General features: G+C 56.2%; 1 protein-coding gene across 6 annotated transcripts in view; it reads right to left on the reverse strand.

Moving 5' to 3' along the window:
* Positions 1–19,100, reverse strand: part of AGPAT3 (1-acylglycerol-3-phosphate O-acyltransferase 3) — a 97,355-nt gene that overhangs the window by 12,491 nt on the left and 65,764 nt on the right. For all 6 annotated transcript variants that reach the window (XM_074324506.1, XM_074324505.1, XM_074324513.1 and 3 more), the window contains 5 exons: positions 12,591–12,816; positions 4,269–4,438; positions 1,888–2,049; positions 843–996; positions 272–374 (listed from right to left, as the gene is read on the reverse strand). In XM_074324506.1, the coding sequence (XP_074180607.1) occupies positions 272–374; positions 843–996; positions 1,888–2,049; positions 4,269–4,438; positions 12,591–12,768 (767 nt within the window). In that variant the 5' untranslated portion in view covers positions 12,769–12,816. The remainder of the gene's footprint in view (positions 1–271; positions 375–842; positions 997–1,887; positions 2,050–4,268; positions 4,439–12,590; positions 12,817–19,100) is intronic.

A 19,100-nucleotide genomic window follows, 5' to 3' on the forward strand; every position in this document is an offset into this window, starting at 1 on the left:
AGCTCAGCCTCTTTCAAAACGCCCCTGTGCTCCCTCCAGCGGGAGGGGCCACTCCTCCCCAGACCATCTGGAACATGCGGCCGACACCTCACGGCTGCTCGTTCACTTGGCACGACAGCCAGTGGTTCCCGTGTCTGTCCCCATGTCTGCCCTGCTGGGTGGTGGGACTTGGGGCACCTTCACGTGGGGACAGCCCAGGAGGGGCCACGTGTCAGGGCTGGGACATGGGAGGGGGCCGGGCAGGGCGGGTGCCCCCGGGCTCTGAGCTCACCTCACACACATGTCCGCCTCATACTTCTTTCCGTAGAGGATCCCCAGCAAAGACGGGTTCTTGTGCCCCCGGAAATTCAGCGTGACGTCGTACACGGCTGCAACTGTGGGGGGGTAAGGGTGAGCCAGGCCGTCAGCCTCGCCCGCGCAGGGCCAAGGGGGGCTTTTCTTTGGATTCTTGTCTTTAAGTTGGTCGTTCAGCTGATCCCCACTAGTGTGCTCACTGACCAGTGTGCCTTTCAGCCATCTGGCTGCTTTCTAATCATGTGTCCTGTGTGTTCTCGGCCCCTTTTTTCTATCTTGCTTTTGGGCTCATTAGACATTGTTTTTCCTTTATAAGATCTTCCGTTATATACTTTTAAAATTATTTCAGCATTTCCATTAACTAGCATTTTATCACCTCGAAAATGACACGAGCATTACAACATGTCAACTCCACTTACTGGGGTCTCTCTTTCCAGCCCTAAGCTTACATGTGACTCACTTGTGTAGGTTTTGACCGTTTCCCTTTCTGGCTTCGCACGGAGCCCAGGGCATGGTGGCGTCCCGCTGGCAGGGGCGGGGGCCCTTACCTGTCCCACGCAGGCACTGCACCGCGGTGGTGAAGCCCTTGGTGCGGGGCAGCAGGTGGTACTTGAGGACAGGCAGCCCCTTGGAGACGGCCACCTCCATGCTGACACGGTGTTTCTTCTCCGTGAAGCGCGTGCCCTCACAGTACAGGAGAAACTAGGACACAAACATGGGGACACTGCATCGTCCAGGTGGGAACTCACGCCCTGAGGGGCTCAGCCGTCTCCCTCACGTGCGGCCTTGACTGGCAGCAAAACATTTGCAGCCTCATTTGTAGAAATGACAGCAGCAGTCTAGTGACAAGCACGTGGCAGGGTCTGAAGTATTATTTTACTTTCAGGCTGCAACCCGCACTCTACCACACAAATGCCCTCACCGAACAGTTAATAGCATTGCACTTATCTCAAAGGATGCAAAAGAGAACTTTCCAGAAGGGAGGTACCATGAAGTTCCCTGGGCAGAAGCCTTCTGGTCAGTGAGTGGACAACACATGAGAGGTGGAAACAGTAAATAAGGAGCCAGCTCTCAAAGGACTGTCACAAACCAGAAGGAAGGAGCAGACAGAGGAGCAGGAGAGTCACACTGACTGACCCCGATAATTTTGGCCGCTGTCCATCAAACCCACCCGAGGGGCTTGGAAACCCGCCGAGCCCCCAGGCCCTGCTGCTGTTACAGGTGGGGGTCACTGCCCTGTGCTTCTGCTATGACTGACGGCCAGACAGACTTGCTCAGACCTGCAGCTCACTGGTTCGCCCCGAAACTTGCCTCCAAGGAAGACCCTCCCTGCAGAGGGGGCTCAGGCTGGGCACCAGTGGGGCACCTACACTCACCTCTTCGGGAGCCCCTCTGCTGAGCGGGAAGGAACCCACCTCCCTCCCTCCCGGCACCCTGAGTCCGGCTTGGGTCTCGGCTTGAGTCTCGACTGGGGCCGTGAAGGCAGGTGTCCCCGAGCCCAGCCCCGAGGGCCGGCCCCACTGCCAGCCTGCCCACCCGTGACGCGGTGGTGGGATGGCCTCCCCGAGCGTGTGCGGCGAAGCAGGGACTCACCCACATGTACTCAGGGTAGTCGGCCAGGCGCCGCAGCCCCCCGATCACCGTGTCCCGGTCCTCCTCCCACTTGCGCTTGCAGAACACGATCTCCAGGAAGTACCACGTCCAGCCGATGAGCGGCACGTACAGCAGCTCCCTCTTGGCCAGCACCTTGGAGCTCTGGGGGGAGGGGACAGCAGATGGCGCACCAGGCCGCGAGGCCCCTCGGGACGCCCCGGGACTGCCCTGCTGTGTGTGGCCTTCGTTGTCAGTGGGGGCTTGCTGACACTGAGTGTGACGCTGGGGACAAGCTGGCCCTGAGGACACAGGCACGCGTCTGTCCACAGAGGAGGAAGGCAAGGCACGGGCCTGGTGGGAGGGTGGAGGCCCAGGACAAGCCTCCTGACTGGCTGCCAGGCCCCGGCCTTCCTGAGGGTAAGGCCGCCATATACAGGCGTTCACTCCTCAGCCTGGCTCAGGGTGGTGACATTTCACTGGGGCGCCTAGCTCACCCAGGGAGCTTCAGGGACTCACAGACTAGTAAGTAAAGACTGAGCGGAAAAGCGGGAACAACCCATCTCAGGAGAGGGGCACCTACATATGAGGCACCCTTGTCAGCCACACGTTCAGACTCATAGCTCAGCGGACCGGGGGCTAAAACCCCAGGGAGTCACGCCAGCACCTTCCTGGGACGCCCACATTGCTCATCCCCAGAGCCCTTCCAGAACCCCTACATCACACCCCCAGTGCCCTCCCGGGACCCCACGTCACCCACCCCACACCCTCCCGGGACCCCACGTCACTCAGCCCACACACTCCCGGGACCCCATGTCACTCAGCCCACACCCTCCCGGGACCCCATGTCACTCAGCCCACACCCTCCCGGGACCCCACGTCACTCAGCCCACACCCTCCCGGGACCCCACGTCACCCACCCCACACCCTCCCGGGACCCCACGTCACTCAGCCCACACCCTCCCGGGACCCCACGTCACCCAGCCCACACCCTCCCGGGACCCCACGTCACTCAGCCCACACCCTCCCGGGACCCCACGTCACTCAGCCCACACCCTCCCGGGACCCCACGTCACCCACCCCACACCCTCCCGGGACCCCACGTCACCCAGCCCACACCCTCCCGGGACCCCACGTCACCCAGCCCACACCCTCCCGGGACCCCACGTCACTCAGCCCACACCCTCCCGGGACCCCACGTCACTCAGCCCACACCCTCCCGGGACCCCACGTCACCCAGCCCACACCCTCCCGGGACCCCACGTCACCCAGCCCACACCCTCCCGGGACCCCACGCCACTCAGCCCACACACTCCCGGGACCCCACGCCACTCAGCCCACACCCTCCCGGGACCCCACGTCACTCAGCCCACACCCTCCCGGGACCCCACGTCACTCAGCCCACACCCTCCCGGGACCCCACGTCACTCAGCCCACACCCTCCCGGGACCCCACGTCACTCAGCCCACACCCTCCCGGGACCCCACGTCACCCAGCCCACACCCTCCCGGGACCCCACGTCACCCAGCCCACACCTCCCGGGACCCCACGTCACTCAGCCCACACCCTCCCGGGACCCCACGTCACCACCCCACACCTCCCGGGACCCCACGTCACTCAGCCCACACCTCCCGGGACCCCACGTCACTCAGCCCACACCTCCCGGGACCCCACGCCACTCAGCCCACACCCTCCCGGGACCCCACGTCACTCACCCCACACCCTCCCGGGACCCCACGCCACTCAGCCCACACCCTCCCGGGACCCCACGTCACTCAGCCCACCCTCCCGGGACCCCACGTCACCCAGCCCACACCTCCCGGGACCCCACGTCACTCAGCCCACACCCTCCCGGGACCCCACGTCACCCACCCCACACCCTCCCGGGACCCCACGTCACCCAGCCCACACCCTCCCGGGACCCCACGTCACTCAGCCCACACCCTCCCGGGACCCCACGTCACCCACCCCACACCCTCCCGGGACCCCACGTCACCCAGCCCACACCCTCCCGGGACCCCACGTCACTCAGCCCACACCCTCCCGGGACCCCACGTCACTCAGCCCACACCCTCCCGGGACCCCACGTCACCCAGCCCACACCCTCCCGGGACCCCACGTCACTCAGCCCACACCCTCCCGGGACCCCACGTCACTCAGCCCACACCCTCCCGGGACCCCACGTCACTCAGCCCACACCCTCCCGGGACCCCACGTCACTCAGCCCACACCCTCCCGGGACCCCACGTCACTCAGCCCACACCCTCCCGGGACCCCACGTCACCCACCCCACACCCTCCCGGGACCCCACGTCACTCAGCCCACACCCTCCCGGGACCCCACGTCACTCAGCCCACACCCTCCCGGGACCCCACGTCACTCACCCCCAGCACACCAAACCGCTCGCACATGGTCCACCCGCAGAGGAAGTCGATCTCATAGTTGTGATTCAGGATGATGACGACGTGCTCCTTCCCGAAGCGCTCCATCGTGGCCTGGTCGGTGAAGAGGGTGCAGTCGGTGCAGGACCACCACTCCAGCAGCATGACCAGCTCTGCGGGCAAAGGGGAGGGGGTGTCAGCGGCTCAGGCCCACCCAGCCCTCCCTCCCCAGGGGGCACAGGCCAGGCCCCAGCTCTGACGCAGGTGGGACTCGTCCAGTATTGTCACCCAGACTGGGCTTTGCTGCTAGAAATGGCTTTTGCTGGTTTATAGTTAATAAAGTAAGTTTTCCTAATTTATTTTGTAGGGTGTCAGATGGACACTTGTCTCATTAGGGAGACCACTTCATGGACGGTATAGGTGCCTGACCTCTGCACTGTACACCTGAAACAGAAGCTGAACAATACTGAATGTCAACTATAATTTAATATATATATAGTCACAGGATGTGGAGGACAGCACAGAGAATAGAGTCAGTGGAACTGTAACAGCTATGTATATACGATGTCAGAGGGGTAGTAGGTTGGGGGAGGCGGTTATCACTTGTGAGGGGTGTAAATGTCTAACTAGTACATTGTTTTGTACACGTGAAACTAGTACAAAAAAAAGTCAGGGGAGAAGACAAAAATAAAACTTTCAGGAAGACGAGAAAGTGGCAGAGGAAATGGAGGAAAACCAGCATTTTAGACAAATATCTTTATTGTGTGTCCAGGTATGACTGCCACGTGTGCTGTGGTTTGATGGAATACCACGCATGTCATTCACGGAGTGGGGGGAGAGGGTGGGTTCGGGCCCACAGCCAGCCCCGGGCTCCACGGTCAGCGGTGTCATGCCTACCATGGCCAGGTGTCCTGAGGAGGGTGACCTCGCAGAGCAGGAAGCAGTGCTCAGGCTCAGGAGTGACACAGCACCACCCCGCTATGTGTGTGCTGGACCCCCACCCACCCATTTCCCGAGGGGCAGCCCTTGCGGGTGGGGGCCAGGGAACGCTGATGGGGCAGCATAGCCCAGCACTTAGAGACTGGGCTCTGAGCCTCAGTTTCCCCATTTACAGAAAGGAGCTAACAGCGGCTTCCTCACAGGGCAGCTGGGCAGACTAAATGAGACACAGCCTGTGACCTTAACAGCCGAGAACACGGCCTCTGGGGTCTCAACCTCCCCTTCTACACAAGCTGGGAACCGGACAGAAGGTCCATCTCAGACAACGCCTGAACACTCACATGTCCTTTCTACCTGATGGGCCGTCAGAGGAGAAGCCATAAAGCGGTCAGTTGACCATAGCACCATCGAGGGACCAGAGAGGGCCCGGAGGGGATGCAGGGTCAAGAGAAAGGCCACTCCGCAGAGGCAAACTCAGCACCTACAATGAACCTGTTAGCCTGGCCGCGTCCATCCAACATTCCAGTGCACTGAGTAAAGGAGCAGGGACTCAAAAACAGACGGATCTGAGCAGACGTTCTCCAAAGCTAATTCCCAGGAGGCCGACAATCACATGAAAAGATGACCAATGTCATCAGCCATCAGGGAAATGCAAACCAAACCCTTCGTACCCACCAGGACGCTGTCGTCAACAGATGGGCAACGGCAAGTGCTGGCAAGACGGGAGCAACTGGACCCCCACACGCTGCTGGTGGGAATGTCAAACGGAGCAGCCACTTTGGAAAACAGTCCCAAAGACAGAGCTACCAGATGACCTGGCAATGCCACTACTAGGTATATGCCCACGAGAGATGAAAACAGACATCCACCCTAAAACCTGTGCACGAATGTTCACGGCAGTATTATTCACATGGCCAAAAGTGGAAATAACCCAACTGTCCATCAGCTGATGACGGAGTGGGTAACAGTGTGTATCCATATGGGGTGCTATTATTCAGCCATAACAGGAATGGGGTTCTGACACCTGCTACAATGTAGACCAGCCTCGGAACCATCACTGAGTGAAAGAGGTCACTCACAGGGGACCACACCTGGTAGAATTCTGTTTGCATGAAATGTATAGACATGGCAAATCCATAGAAACAGGAAGTCGACTAAATGCCAGGGGCTAGGAAAGGGAGGAATGGGTGACTAGTTACTAGTTAATGGTACACAGTTTCTTTGGAGGCTAAAAATGTTCTAAAATTAGATGATGGAGGGCCGGCCTGGTGGCTCAGGTGGTTGGAGCTCCGTGCTCCTAATTCCGAAGGCTGTCAGTTCGATTCCCACATGGGCCAGTGGGCTCTTAACCACAAGGTTGCCAGTTCGACTCCTCGACTCCCACAAAGGATGGCGGGCAGCGCCCCCTGCAATTAACAATGGCAACTGGACCTGAAGCTGAGCTGCGCCCTCCACAACTAAGACTGAAAGGACAACAACTTGACTTGGAAAAAGTCCTAGAAGTACACACTGTTCCCCAATAAAGTCATGTTCCCCTTCCCCAATAAAATCTTTAAAAAAAATAAAAATAAAATTAGATGGTGGAGATGGCTGTACAATGCCAGGAATATGCAGATGTAAAAAATCTGCATTTCAGTGAACTCTTGTAGTTCAAAGCCCCGTTGTTCAGGCTCGACAGTATTTTCACTGATGCTGGGAATCTGCTGTGTGGAGGGCCGCCTTCGGTTTCGGTTACTCACGGATTCCCCACAGCGTGGGGTTGGGCACCTCCGTGTCAGCGGCAGGCGCAGCTTCGGAAGCAGAGCTCGAGCACGTATAAGCAACACGGCACACCCATCGCACAGCAGCCCCGTCCGCTACGAGTGTGGCCACTTCAGGTCCTCACGTGAGTTGGGCCATGCGGAATTGTCCTGTGGCCAGCTCGTTTCCCTTGGCACCACGTCCTCCAGAGTGGCCCATGCTGCCAGCGTGGCAGGCTCGCCTGCTTCTTTCAGGCTGGATAATAGTCACCGAATGGACACACCATGTCTGCTCATCCACTCGCCCGTCGGTGGACAGACGTCGTTCCTGCATCCTGGCTGCAATGAGCGTGCCGGTGCCTCCCGGCTCCGTCAGTTCTGAATGTTTTCTCATTGACCTACCGATTTAGCAATCACAGGGCGGTGACTGTAGCTCACTGGACGAGAGCCTGGACTCTGACGCCGGCAGGCTGCCCTGATCCCCAGGACGGCCCTGACCAGCTGTGCAGCCTCTGCTGTCAGAGGGGCTGTCACTGCCCCACCCGCAGGGAGGGCTGAGGGTGCCCAGGCCGGACAATGCTCTCAGGAGCAGCTCTGACGCAGGCAAACGCTCAGTCGGTGTGGACTTTGGCCGGCCTTGTGTGACACAGGCGGACACACAGAAACCCCGGATGAGGCAGGGATGGTGTGAGGCTGCCTGTGGAATTTTCTAAAAGGTATTGTTCACAACCATTTCTTCGCTGAGGCATGATATCCGTGCCTCGCTCACCCTGGCGCTTCGGCTGTGTGCAAAGGGCCCTGGCGTCCATGACTGCATCTCAGAGGTCACCTGTAGGTCATGTTGCTGGAAACCAAGCGAGGCTCAGAACAGCCACCTGCTGCGCTAAGCATGCCCCCCACAAGGCCACGCCGGGCCCTCAATGCCGAGCGCTAACGGGTATAGGCCACAGCAGACACCCCAACGGCACTCGACCAGGTGGACACAGGACTACCATCAAAACTCGTGCTTTATCCTGAGGTGCTCACAGTGTCGGGAAGCCCGTGCTTTGCTGCTACAGTTAAGGCATCTTTGGGTCGCTGCCACCATTGGGCCAGCAGCCAGGACGCAGGGGCTTTCACGGAGGGAAGTGTCATCTGTGACTGCAGGTGGAAACCCTGCAACCGAGCACAGGGACACACGGATGGTGTTCCCACAAGCAGCTTCCCGTCCGACAGCTTGCTTACCTGGGCCAGTGCTCAAGACCTGCACCGTTCTGATCAGGCCTGAGAATCTGGCCCAGGTGTAGGCCTGCGAGGAGGAAGGGACTACAGACAGACAGACACGGATAAACGCCCCGCAGATGTTCTAAGGAGAACAAGGGCCCTTTCCATCCTGTGGCAGCGGTGGGGTGGCCCGTTCTGCTGACTGCGAGACACATGGGTCCCGCTGGATGGTCACTGACAGCTGCCAGGCCTCACATCCACAATCACCTTGCCGTCAATATGGGGAATATTCTGAATCAGGAGGTTGGCTGCTTGGTGCCTGGGCCCACATGAATTTCTTTTTGTGATTTCCTCATTCAGATAGATGCTTGGCCTTACACACAACAAGCTGGCCATTTTATGCACATTTCAACCACTGATTTTTAAAAAATCAGAATTGGCCTAATAATAATAATCATTGACCGAGCCTTGCTGTATACATACTCTATGCATTCGTTTAATTTTTATAATACAGCAGGGAGCTAGGAGCCTGTATCTGTGTTTTACAGATAAGAAGGGGTAAAGCCTGGGTCCAGGCCAGCAGGGGGCCAGGCCGCCTGACTCCACACCTGTGCCGTTAGCATGGCCACTCCACGGCCAGACAACAGCCGCACTGGAACAGGCTCAGGGTGGGCGGCGAGAAGGCCAGGTGTCAGAACGAGAACAGGATGTATGTGCACAGCTGAAGGGTTATTGATACAATAATGTGCCTCTAGCCCTCACTGTATGCCCGCAGAACTGGGGAGAAGCTCCCACTTAGCTCAAATTTGAGAAGGACTCTCACTCACATATTTAAGAAATAAACTTAAGTGGAGAATGTCCCCAAATTCAACACATCACTTGGGGGGAATTCCACAAGCATGTGGGTTCAGGGGACAGGAGCAGGCTGGTGCTTTCCGTGGATATCTGCGTCCCTTCCAAACACTGGGGGATGCTATGTTAATCTTAACTTCAACTTTGCGTTTTTTCTACTTACTTACTTTTACTTTACTTATTTACTTTTCTCATGCATGTGCTTTTTTTCTTTCTTGCACTTAAAAAAAAGTGAATTGGTTTCTGCTTCTTTAATGCATCTTTTCCTACTAGTTTGGGGGTTATGTTTGCTTTGTCTGTTTTCCAACTCAGTCAACGAGGTCTCAGATTGAGATGGCCACTCTTCTAAAAATCAGAACGTGGATCACCTCATTCCTTCCACACAGGCTGCCCAGGGTCCAGTCCTGGGTGTTTTCAGCCTCACGAACTGGGCATTACTATTATTTTTTACGACGGTTTAAATGTACCTACTTGCCAATCTCTCTGGCTGCCATTCTTTCATGAAACTCAGACCGTACCTGTGTGATAGGACACATTTTGCACTCTGGGTGCTCTCACGCTTTGTTTTTTTTCACCTCAGGCTGTCTTTATCTCACTCTTGTTTGAGAAGTCACCTTACCGAATCTGGGATCCTGGGCTGACGGTCACTGACCCCCAAGAGGCTGAAGGGACCCCGTCTCTGGCTCCGATTACCGCCGTCAATCTGTCAACCTTCGCAGGCTCTAGCTCTGCTCTCCGGGTATTTTGAGGACCATCTCGTTGGTTCTGATGGTTGTGATTTCACGGAGGCATCTAAGTGTAGATTTCTGTTCACTCACCCTGCTTGCTGTACCTCTGCCTCCAGAGCTACAGAATCACGTTTTTCATCAGTTCAGGAGGATCGTCAGTCATCGTTGCGTCCACGGTTGCCTCTCCTCACCCTCTCCTTCCGGGACAGGTGTCCAAGACCTAGTCACAGACCTTCTCATTCTCTCTGGACATCTTCCCCCCCTTCTTCCACCTCCCCCACCTCCCACTCTGGTTCAAGCCATTGTTTCTCAGTCTAGTTGTGTAGGACACAGCTCCCTGGCCCAGGCTGGTGTTATGAGCCTTGTGCTCCCCCGGCTGAGGCAGTCGGTTGCTGGTTGTTGGTAGGTCGCTCATAGCAGCTCACGGCAGCTCTTGCCGGCTGCCGGCCACTCACAATGGCTGCCAGCCAATCACGCTGGTCACCAGCCACTCACGCTGGCCACCAACCGCTCCTGGCAGCACACGGCAGCATAGCAGCCCACAGCAGCTCACGACAGACCACAGCAGCTGTTTATGGCCACCCAGCTCCAGGGAGACCTGTTGTTCACAATCTTAGCTGTAGAGGGTGCAGCTCACTGGCCCATGTGGGAATTGAACCGGTGACCTTAGCATTAGGAGCACAGCGTTCCAAGCTGGAACGTTCCACCTGGCCGGCCCTCCGGGTATCTTTTAACTTCTATGCTGTATTTTCGCCTTGTCACTCCCCCCACTCTCTGGGCGATTTCTTCAGATTTATGTCCAGTTGGCCCATTCTCTCACTGGCTGTCTAATCTGATGGAAAATTTATTCACTAAGTTTTTATTAATAAAAAAATCCAACAATTACAATTTTTACTTACAGACGTTCCATTTGGTTCTTTTTCAAATTTGGTCCCTTTTGGTGGTCTTTTGTCTAAATCTATTCTTGCATGTTTGCTCTTCCTGACTGTGAGTTCCTATTTGATCTGTCTAAATCTGTGGGATTCTTTGGACCTGTGACATACTCTCCCAGAGTGTATTTCTGTGCTGAGCCCTCGGGAACGGCTGACCAGTCCCCCTCCGACCATCTCTCAGGAGTCCTGCTTTATAATCAGTTCTCTCGCGCACAGCTGGCCAAGCGGGGGTTTCTGAAAAGCAATGCCGATATCCCATCTCAGCCCCCGCTTTTTCAACAGGGATGAGGGTGGGCTGAGAGATTTCCTTTACTTATTATGAACCCAGCAGTGCATTTAAAGTGGGCTTTATCCAGGATTTAGCTGTTTTGTAGTATTTTAACTCCAGAATACAGCTGGAAGTGGAGCCTGTAATTTAGGTTTTATTAATTAGTATTTGCCCTTTTGGGATGCACTCATCGTACCCAGTTATACTCACATAGAACTCATCTGTATGTTTTATATTGTATGATTTCTAATTCTCAATTCCCATTCACATACACAAGGTAGCCTTTCATTTAGGAGGGAAAAAAACCCTGGGAACTGAAGCTATTGCTACACGTTTAAGGCAAGCTAAAGCAAAGGGCCAGGCTGCTGGTCTCTTCAGAGGCAGCGGGAAATCACATGCATACAAGCTTATCTAGTATATGTATGATATACTATGATGTATTTTATATATATATATATATATATATATATATATATATATATATATATATATATAACATGATACAATGTGATACAATGTAACAAAATATAACACAACATATAATATAATGTATTGACACCAACGGCCTCGGCCTCCTCAGTACTATTTTTTTACCAGCTCCTGACCTGGGAGGGGTAACGGAGACACCATTTCCCTCGTGACATAAAACATATTTATTTCCTTATAAAACAAACATGTTCTTATGCTAAAAAGCAGCACAACAGTAGGAAGTAAAAAGTGAAAGTCCTTCCATCCTCCACTTCCTGGACAGTTTTCTTTCTTGTTTGTCCTATCGGCATTTTCTGTGCATGTACAGCTACACACACGTGCAGACACATCACACACACGTGGTCTCTACAAATAGGCAAGTGGCACCACACGAGGTCCTTTGTTGTACACCTTCCTTTCTCACTTAAGTGTGTTCTGAAGCTGGGTGTCTGTCAGTGGAGACGGACCGCCTTGTTTCCTTACTGGAGTGTGGGGCCGCTTCGGGCGGGCACCATGTGACCAGTATGTGTTCACGAGTACGTCCACTGCTGCAGGCTGGTGCTAACGTGAAAACGGTGTGCAGAGGACGTCTGCATGATTGTGCCTTTGCAGACATCTCTCTGGTTACATTCCCATTTTGTGGAAGAATCAGGTCAACAGACACAATGGCGGGAGCTGCCACTGGCTCCTGGCACTGACCTTGGACACGTGCGTGCCCAGTGGCAGAGCTCACCGGGGCGTTGTGCCAGTTCTCAGCGCGTCCACCTGACCGGCAGAGACGAGTTCACATGCACAGGTAAGGTACAGACACACACGTCTAGTTCAGAGGGAGAGTGCTTTTCTTTCAGAGACAGACACCGAAATATTCACGAGTGAAATGACAGGCCACCGGAGGGGAGATTCACCGCCCTCAATGTGGGTGGCTGGGGGACAGTGAATCAGGACTGGCCACGTACTGGCAGCTAGTTAGGGCTAGTAATGGAGGCCCGAGTTCATGACTATTTGTTTCCAAATGTCCCAAGCACCACGTTAAATCATGTGACATTGCCACCTCTATGGGTCAATGGTCAAGTGTGAGGATGTCACGTGGTTCGATCTAGTGACGCACTTTGGGGTGAGCGTGTCTCCTGTGTGGAGTAAACGGCTGGCCCCCTGAGCACCCCTCCCCTGCCACGCGCGGCCCGGGCGGTACTCACGGCTCCAGAGCGAGTAGGCGAGGCGACAGTTCAGCCGGCGGTAAAGCTGCTTGTTCACGGGCCAGAGGACGAGTGTGCACAGCTGGACACAGTTGATGATCAGCCCACTCACCACAAAGACGAACCCGATGAGCACGTGCACGATGAACTGGGTCTTCAGCCAGGCGAGCAGGCCCATGGTCGTGCTCAGTAGCGAGAGCAAGGTCCTTCACTGAGAACAGCCGTCCTGGAAGGGACAGCAACAGCGCTTAGGAGGAGTGCCAAGGGCCCAGGGCCCAGCGCTGCAGGTGGAGGGAGGAGAAACCCACGGCCCTCGCACCAGAGCCCCAGATCTGCCGTGCCAAGGGCAAGGAGCTTTCCTCCTGCAAGTGACACAGGGCATACGGGTGACCCGACACACACGCCCTTCTTAGCTGTGTCGTGCACACTCACCCACACACCTGCATACACGTGCACACCACACCCCACACACAACACACACACACACCCAGATGGTATATAAGAGAAGAAAGGACTAGAAGAAATACACCCAAATATTAATACTGATTATCTCTAAGTGAAGGCATTATGGGTAATTTTTCGACGATCTCATTTAAAAGATCAAAGCTGCACATGAAATCTTTTAAGCTAAAAGGTTTTTGTTTTCGTTTCTAATACAAAAGTGGTGACTCACCCAAGAACGTAACGGGTGTTTCTCCGTTTCCTTCAACATGAATTTCTTAGTTTCAAAGGGGAAGCTAGAGCTGCCATTCCATGGTTGTACCTGCTCAGGGAGCTGCCCCACAATTCCCCTTGTGAGGCGAGAAACACCGGAAGCCAGGATTCAAACCCTGGCCAGTTCAGAGCTGGCATGTGACATTGCAGTGCCACCCCGCACTGAGCCCTGCAAACCGGGTCCTTTGGGGTCGGGTGGAGCTGGCCCTGGGACAGCTGCACAGGCTCCCTCAGCCCCCCCAGGGCAAGGGACCGGCCGCCCACTGCTCAATATTCCTGTGCCAGAAACGGTGTGGCGTGACTCCCCAGACTGAGTCATAAAAGGGTCCCTTGCCTGGCTGGCCCTGGGGGAAGCCAGCTGCCATGGGAGGCCACTCGAGCAGGAGGTCCCTGATGTGGAATGAGCCGAGGCCTCGCGCCAGACGAGGGGGCCTCCGTGGAAGCTGACCCTCCAGGCCCAGTCAAGCCGCCATGAGTGACGTGGACCCACCTGCCAGCTGTGTCTGAAGTGGTGACCCCGAGAAGCTGAGGATAATGGAGGTGTAGCATTGCCACCATGTGTTGGGGTCATTCGGTACACAGCGTGAGGAAATGAATTCATTACTCTTGCAAGTTAGTGTCACTGACACTCTCTGAACACAAAGGGAAGAAAACCCAACAGGGAGAGCAAAGCCACCTGTCAGGTGTGGGACCGTTCTGGGGCCACTGCAAACCCCCCATGCACTAGCTCCTGTCTCCCACACACCCCGCGTGTGGGCACCACTATTGCTGCAGTTGACAGGTGAGCAAATGGAAGCACAGAGAGGTCAAGAGATGTGTTCAGGGTCACACAGTAAGTAGCAGTAGGAACGGTGGTGAGAGCCGAGTTCACGTGCTCTCCGTGGCGCCCTCCATGGGCAGGGCCCCTCCACAAGGCAGAGTCTCAAACACGCCGGCCAGGCCAGCCCTGAGGCCGGCTTCTTTGGGGCGCTGCTGATGGTGGCTTTGACCAGTCCTGATGCTGCCGCCCGTCATCTGGCACCCAGCCTGGCACCCTGTAGGCTCTCTGCACCCCAAAGCCGCAGGAGACCGAGCTCTACCCTCACCCCTACCATCCCAGGTCAGGCACATGGCTTCACCATGTGGGCCAGAATAACCAGGGTCCCCAAAAGCCAGCTCCAACACTGGCACATCAGCTGCCCCAGGTTCTATGCCAGACCTGCTGACTCCATTGCTAGGGCACGAAGTATAAGAATCTGATTTCAAATCAGGTTCATCGAGTATAATTCACACACCATTCAGAGGCACTGACTGGGTACGCAGATGATGACCGCTCTGAAGCCACCGCTGCAACCCAAACAAAGGCCTTTCCATCACCCCTCCCCGTCACCCCACCCCAGGCCCCACAGCGGCACTCCACTTTCTGACACCAGGCCCATCTTCCATTTCTAGAGCTTCATCAGCCCAGTCCCATGGCATCTGCCTGGTGGCCTTCTATGGCGTGGACCCCGTCTGTGCATCCCCCTGCCGGTGGCACCGGGGGTCTGTGGCCTGCGGCATCACGCGGAGGCCATTGTGCCTGTGTGCTCGAACGCAGGCTTTCACTCAGGAACCCATTTCACTGCTGTCCAGTGCTGTGAAGCGGTCCCTGGTAGGTCCCCTAAATCTGGAAAATCCATCCACAAAAGCCCCAGAGAGCTGTGCCACTCTCTCAGCCCACGTTTCTCAGACCCGGCCACGCGCCCCAACGCTGCTCTCTGGAACGCGCTCCCGATGTCTCCGGTCCAGTGGCTTCCGTGGCCCAAGCCCCTGGGGCCGCGTGGGAGACCTGACAAGGGCTGGCTGGCGTGGAGCTCCCTAACGACCGCCCCCCTTCTGGATGAGCCATGTTCACCACCTCCCCATCGGTCCAGAAGCTTCTTCCCTGCGTGGTTGCAGCTGCCCTTGGCTGTGTGTTTCTGTTGAATCAAATGTTCCCATGTTACCACTCGGCACCATAATGACCGAAATACATCTCAAGTGTCAACAGGCAAGTTGCGGGGGAAGATGAACCACCTGAGACGGTCCTGCCCGCTTTCTGCCAGGCTCCCCAGCAGGAATCCTGGAGGGACTGTGCCCTCTTCCCACACGCCTCCCTGCTGCTGACCTCCTGCCTCGGCTGTCCATGCCCCAGATGTGGGGTCGCTGGCTTCGTCGCTCACTGTGGGGCCCCGTCCTAAGGAATGTCAGCCAGCTGATGTTCAGGGGCCCTCCCTGAACCCCACAAAAGCATCCAGGGCCAGCCATGTGCTTGGACGTCGCCGCCTCTTGGCCCAGCATGTGGCCCCGCCGGCCAGACTGCCCTGACCACACACCACACGCGCTAACTTCACAGACCTTTGACAACAGCGGGCGCCCTGCCTCCCCTTCTGGAAAGGTGGTGGCAGGAAGATGCCCTGCTCCCCATATAGCCACGCCCTCACCAGCCTCTCCCCAAGGCCCGACGCTGGCAGAGCAGGAAGGCGTCGGGAAGGGGCCTCGACTCAGCAGTTCCCTGGAGCACTGGCTTCTGTGCCCCTTAAAATAATTTTTAACTTAACGACACAAACACGATGCTTCAAAACGGCAGCAACACAGATGGGGCCATTCCCGATGGCAGTGTGAGCTTTCAGAAAACACGCAGGCCAGTCCAGTGTAGGAGTGTGTCTCTAACACATAAGTTCTGAGGTGTGATGATGCAGACGTCCGAGGCTCCTTCCCCCATCCCCTCACCACCCCAAGGGCAACCACTGCTATTCCTTAATGTTTGCTTATATCCCGAGCAAGATATTGTCAAGATTTGAACTTAAGTCTTCTGTGATTTGCTGTTTTTGCTCAATCTTGTTTCTAAAACTCCTCAAGTGGCAAGTAGCTGCAGCTCGTGTCTATTGCTAGACAGGAGCCCAGTGTGGGAATGACCCACTGTGGGGCCCGGCGTCTCCCAGGGACAAGCGGGCTATTCATAGCCTCTGCTGTGATGAAAGCACTGCTGGGACCGTCCCCGGGCTGCGGTCCTTGGGCGACACACTGTGCCCATCTGAACTTTTCTAGATGATGCTAAACTTTCCGAGGGGATGCCACCAACTTCCATTCCCACCACGAGAATGTAATCAGACTTCATTTTAGTCCAATCTAATGTAAAATGGTATTGATAATAATGGTAACTTATACAGTATTTCCTGACGATTAAGACATCATATTCCAATATCTCAGGTTCTCGGGCTCTAAACCACACTGTTACAGACGGGGAAACTGAGGACCCCAGGGGCATCAGCTCAGGATGGGCGAGACCACAGCGAGCCTTTGGCCACCAACTGCTCCTGACGCGTGAAGACAAGGGTTCCCTTGAGAAAAGGCCTGGAAGCTAGCTCTCTGCCTGCTCCCATCACCTGCTTACACAGGACAACCTGGGTAGGTAAGGCCCCTGCGCCCAGAAGATGTCACCCAGAGAGAAGAGCCACATCAAGGCTGGAAGGAGGGATAGCCGGCCCAGCCCAGGCACATGGCGCCTTCTCCTTAGTGCTACAGTGGGGAGGAAACCCAGGCCCGCGTCTGAGTCCCCTCAGTAGGTAACAGGCTTAGCTTGTTCCAGGAGCCGGGTAGCTGCACAGCCTGGTCCCGAGGGCGAGGCAGCTGCCTCCTGGGTTTGTGGCCCCTGTACCAGCCGCCAGGACCCCACCTTCTCAGGGCAGGGGACGAGCTGTATGCTCACTCTTCCCAAAGGGAGATGGACACAGGATGGTGTCACTACCTCAGGGACAAAAGGGACAGAACAGGCTGCTGGCAAATGAGAGAGGGGAAGTGAGCCAGATGGCTCAGCGAGACTGTGCTAAAAACAGTTCCAGGGCAGGTAAGCCTCACAGAGCAGCAACTAGCCTCACAGGGGACTCGAGTGGTGCCCACTGCCACAGAGACAGGGCTTGGGGAAGCCAGCCAGATTCCGGGGTCAGAGGGACTGGGGACCCAAACCAGACCCACCTCCCAGCGCCAGTGCCACGAGGAGCGGAGCTGTCGGTGGTTCTGGCACTCGGTCGCCCAGGCGCTTCTGCTGCTAATTCTGCACTCGAGGCTCCTGCCACCCAGCGGGTCCTGCTCAGGCCGGGAGGCGAGGGGAGGAGCAGGAGCCAGGACCATGGACAAGTGAGCGCCCGCCTCACCACCGTCACGGGAGGGTCCGGCCTGCCAGCTGCGCTCTGCTCCAGACACTTTCAGACCTGACTCTGGCACTTCATTATGGGGCAGTTATGCCCCCCAAAATATATGTTGGGGTCCTAATCCCAGCCTCTCAGAACGTGGCTGTATGTGAAAATATGGTCTTTACAAGGTAATCAAGTTAAATGAGGTCATCAGGGTGGGCCCTAATCCCACAGATGGGGTCCTTATGAGAAGAGGAGATCGGGACACACACACACAGAGGGACGAGCACGTGAGGACACAGGGAGCAGACGGTGTCTGCACGCCCAGGACACAGGCCGCAGGAGGTACCAGCCCTGGGACACCGGGATCTCGGCCTCTGGCCTCCGGGCTGTGAGGGAATAAATGTCTGTTGTTTAAGTGCCCCGGCCTGTGGGACTCTGTCACAGTAGCCCTAGCAAATGAGTCCACTTTTATAAACATTCAGCCTTGTTCCCAGACCCCTTACTCGTAGAAGTGCACAGGCCCCTCCCACAGCGTGTGTGAACTTGGCCCCGATGTCCGGGTGGCCCAGAGCCTGCCAGTGGACCCCAGCCTGGCCTCACCGTGCTCAAGGGCGGACCCACCCTGCCTCACAGGCCATCACCAGACACCCATGGGGCCCTCTCTCACCAGCACTGGTCTCTCTTCCTCAAGAACTAGCCCGTCAGATGGTCTGATCTTCAGAAAACCTCCCTAGACACCCCTTCATCTTTGTGGAACCACCATCTTTTTAACAAAGCCTTTCCACTGAGACGGAAATTGAGGTCACAAGTCCACCATCCTCTACACTATCCAGAGTGCTGGCCAGGCGTGTCCATTTCTCCACTCACCTATACCTGCCCTTCTACTCACCCACTCACCCATCCATCCACCCACCCATCCATCTGTCCACCCACCCATCCACCCACCTACCTACCTTATCCATCCATCCATCTACCCACCTACCTACCTATCCATCCATCCACCCACCTACCCACCTATCCATCCACCCATCCATTATCCCCCCATCCATCCATCCATCCATCCATCCATCTATCCACCCACCCAACCACCCACCCACCCGTCCATCACCCACCCAGATGTGAGTGCCTACATTTGCGGAGTGCAGCGCAGACCTGCTCTGCTATGAGGTGGAAGGGCTGTGCTGGCTCCAGGCTGCACAGGGGAGACTGGGGTGAGCCCTCGATTTTCAGTTTGTGTGTAGATAGTCATTTCCAAGTCAGGATACACTATAGGAGAAAGTCTACAGATAGGACTGACTATTGGAAACAAAGCATAGTAGACACATAGTATTACCTCAAATATTCTAAAAGTATCTAAAGTAATTTAGGTGTCAATGTATACTGTTTAGAACACAGGTGAGAACCAGGAATAAACCCCCAATGCTTTCAGAGCAGCCAGAGCAGGCGTCTCAAAGCACTGGCCTCACGGGAGGGCCGCCAGCTCCGTGATCAGCTCCTCCCTGTTCTTGCTGTAAACACCGCTCGGACCTCGGACCAGCGGGACTGGGTGGGGTCCTGGCCCACAGCCAAACAGAAGAAGCAGATGAGCGAGGCGGGGGAAGCAGACGCTGGGGGCAGACATCCTGCTGACAGCAGCACAGAGGGCAGCAAGGCAGGCCAC

This window comes from Rhinolophus sinicus, linkage group LG01 (assembly GCF_036562045.2).
Source record: "Rhinolophus sinicus isolate RSC01 linkage group LG01, ASM3656204v1, whole genome shotgun sequence".
In the NCBI taxonomy this organism is placed as follows: Eukaryota; Metazoa; Chordata; class Mammalia; order Chiroptera; family Rhinolophidae; genus Rhinolophus; species Rhinolophus sinicus.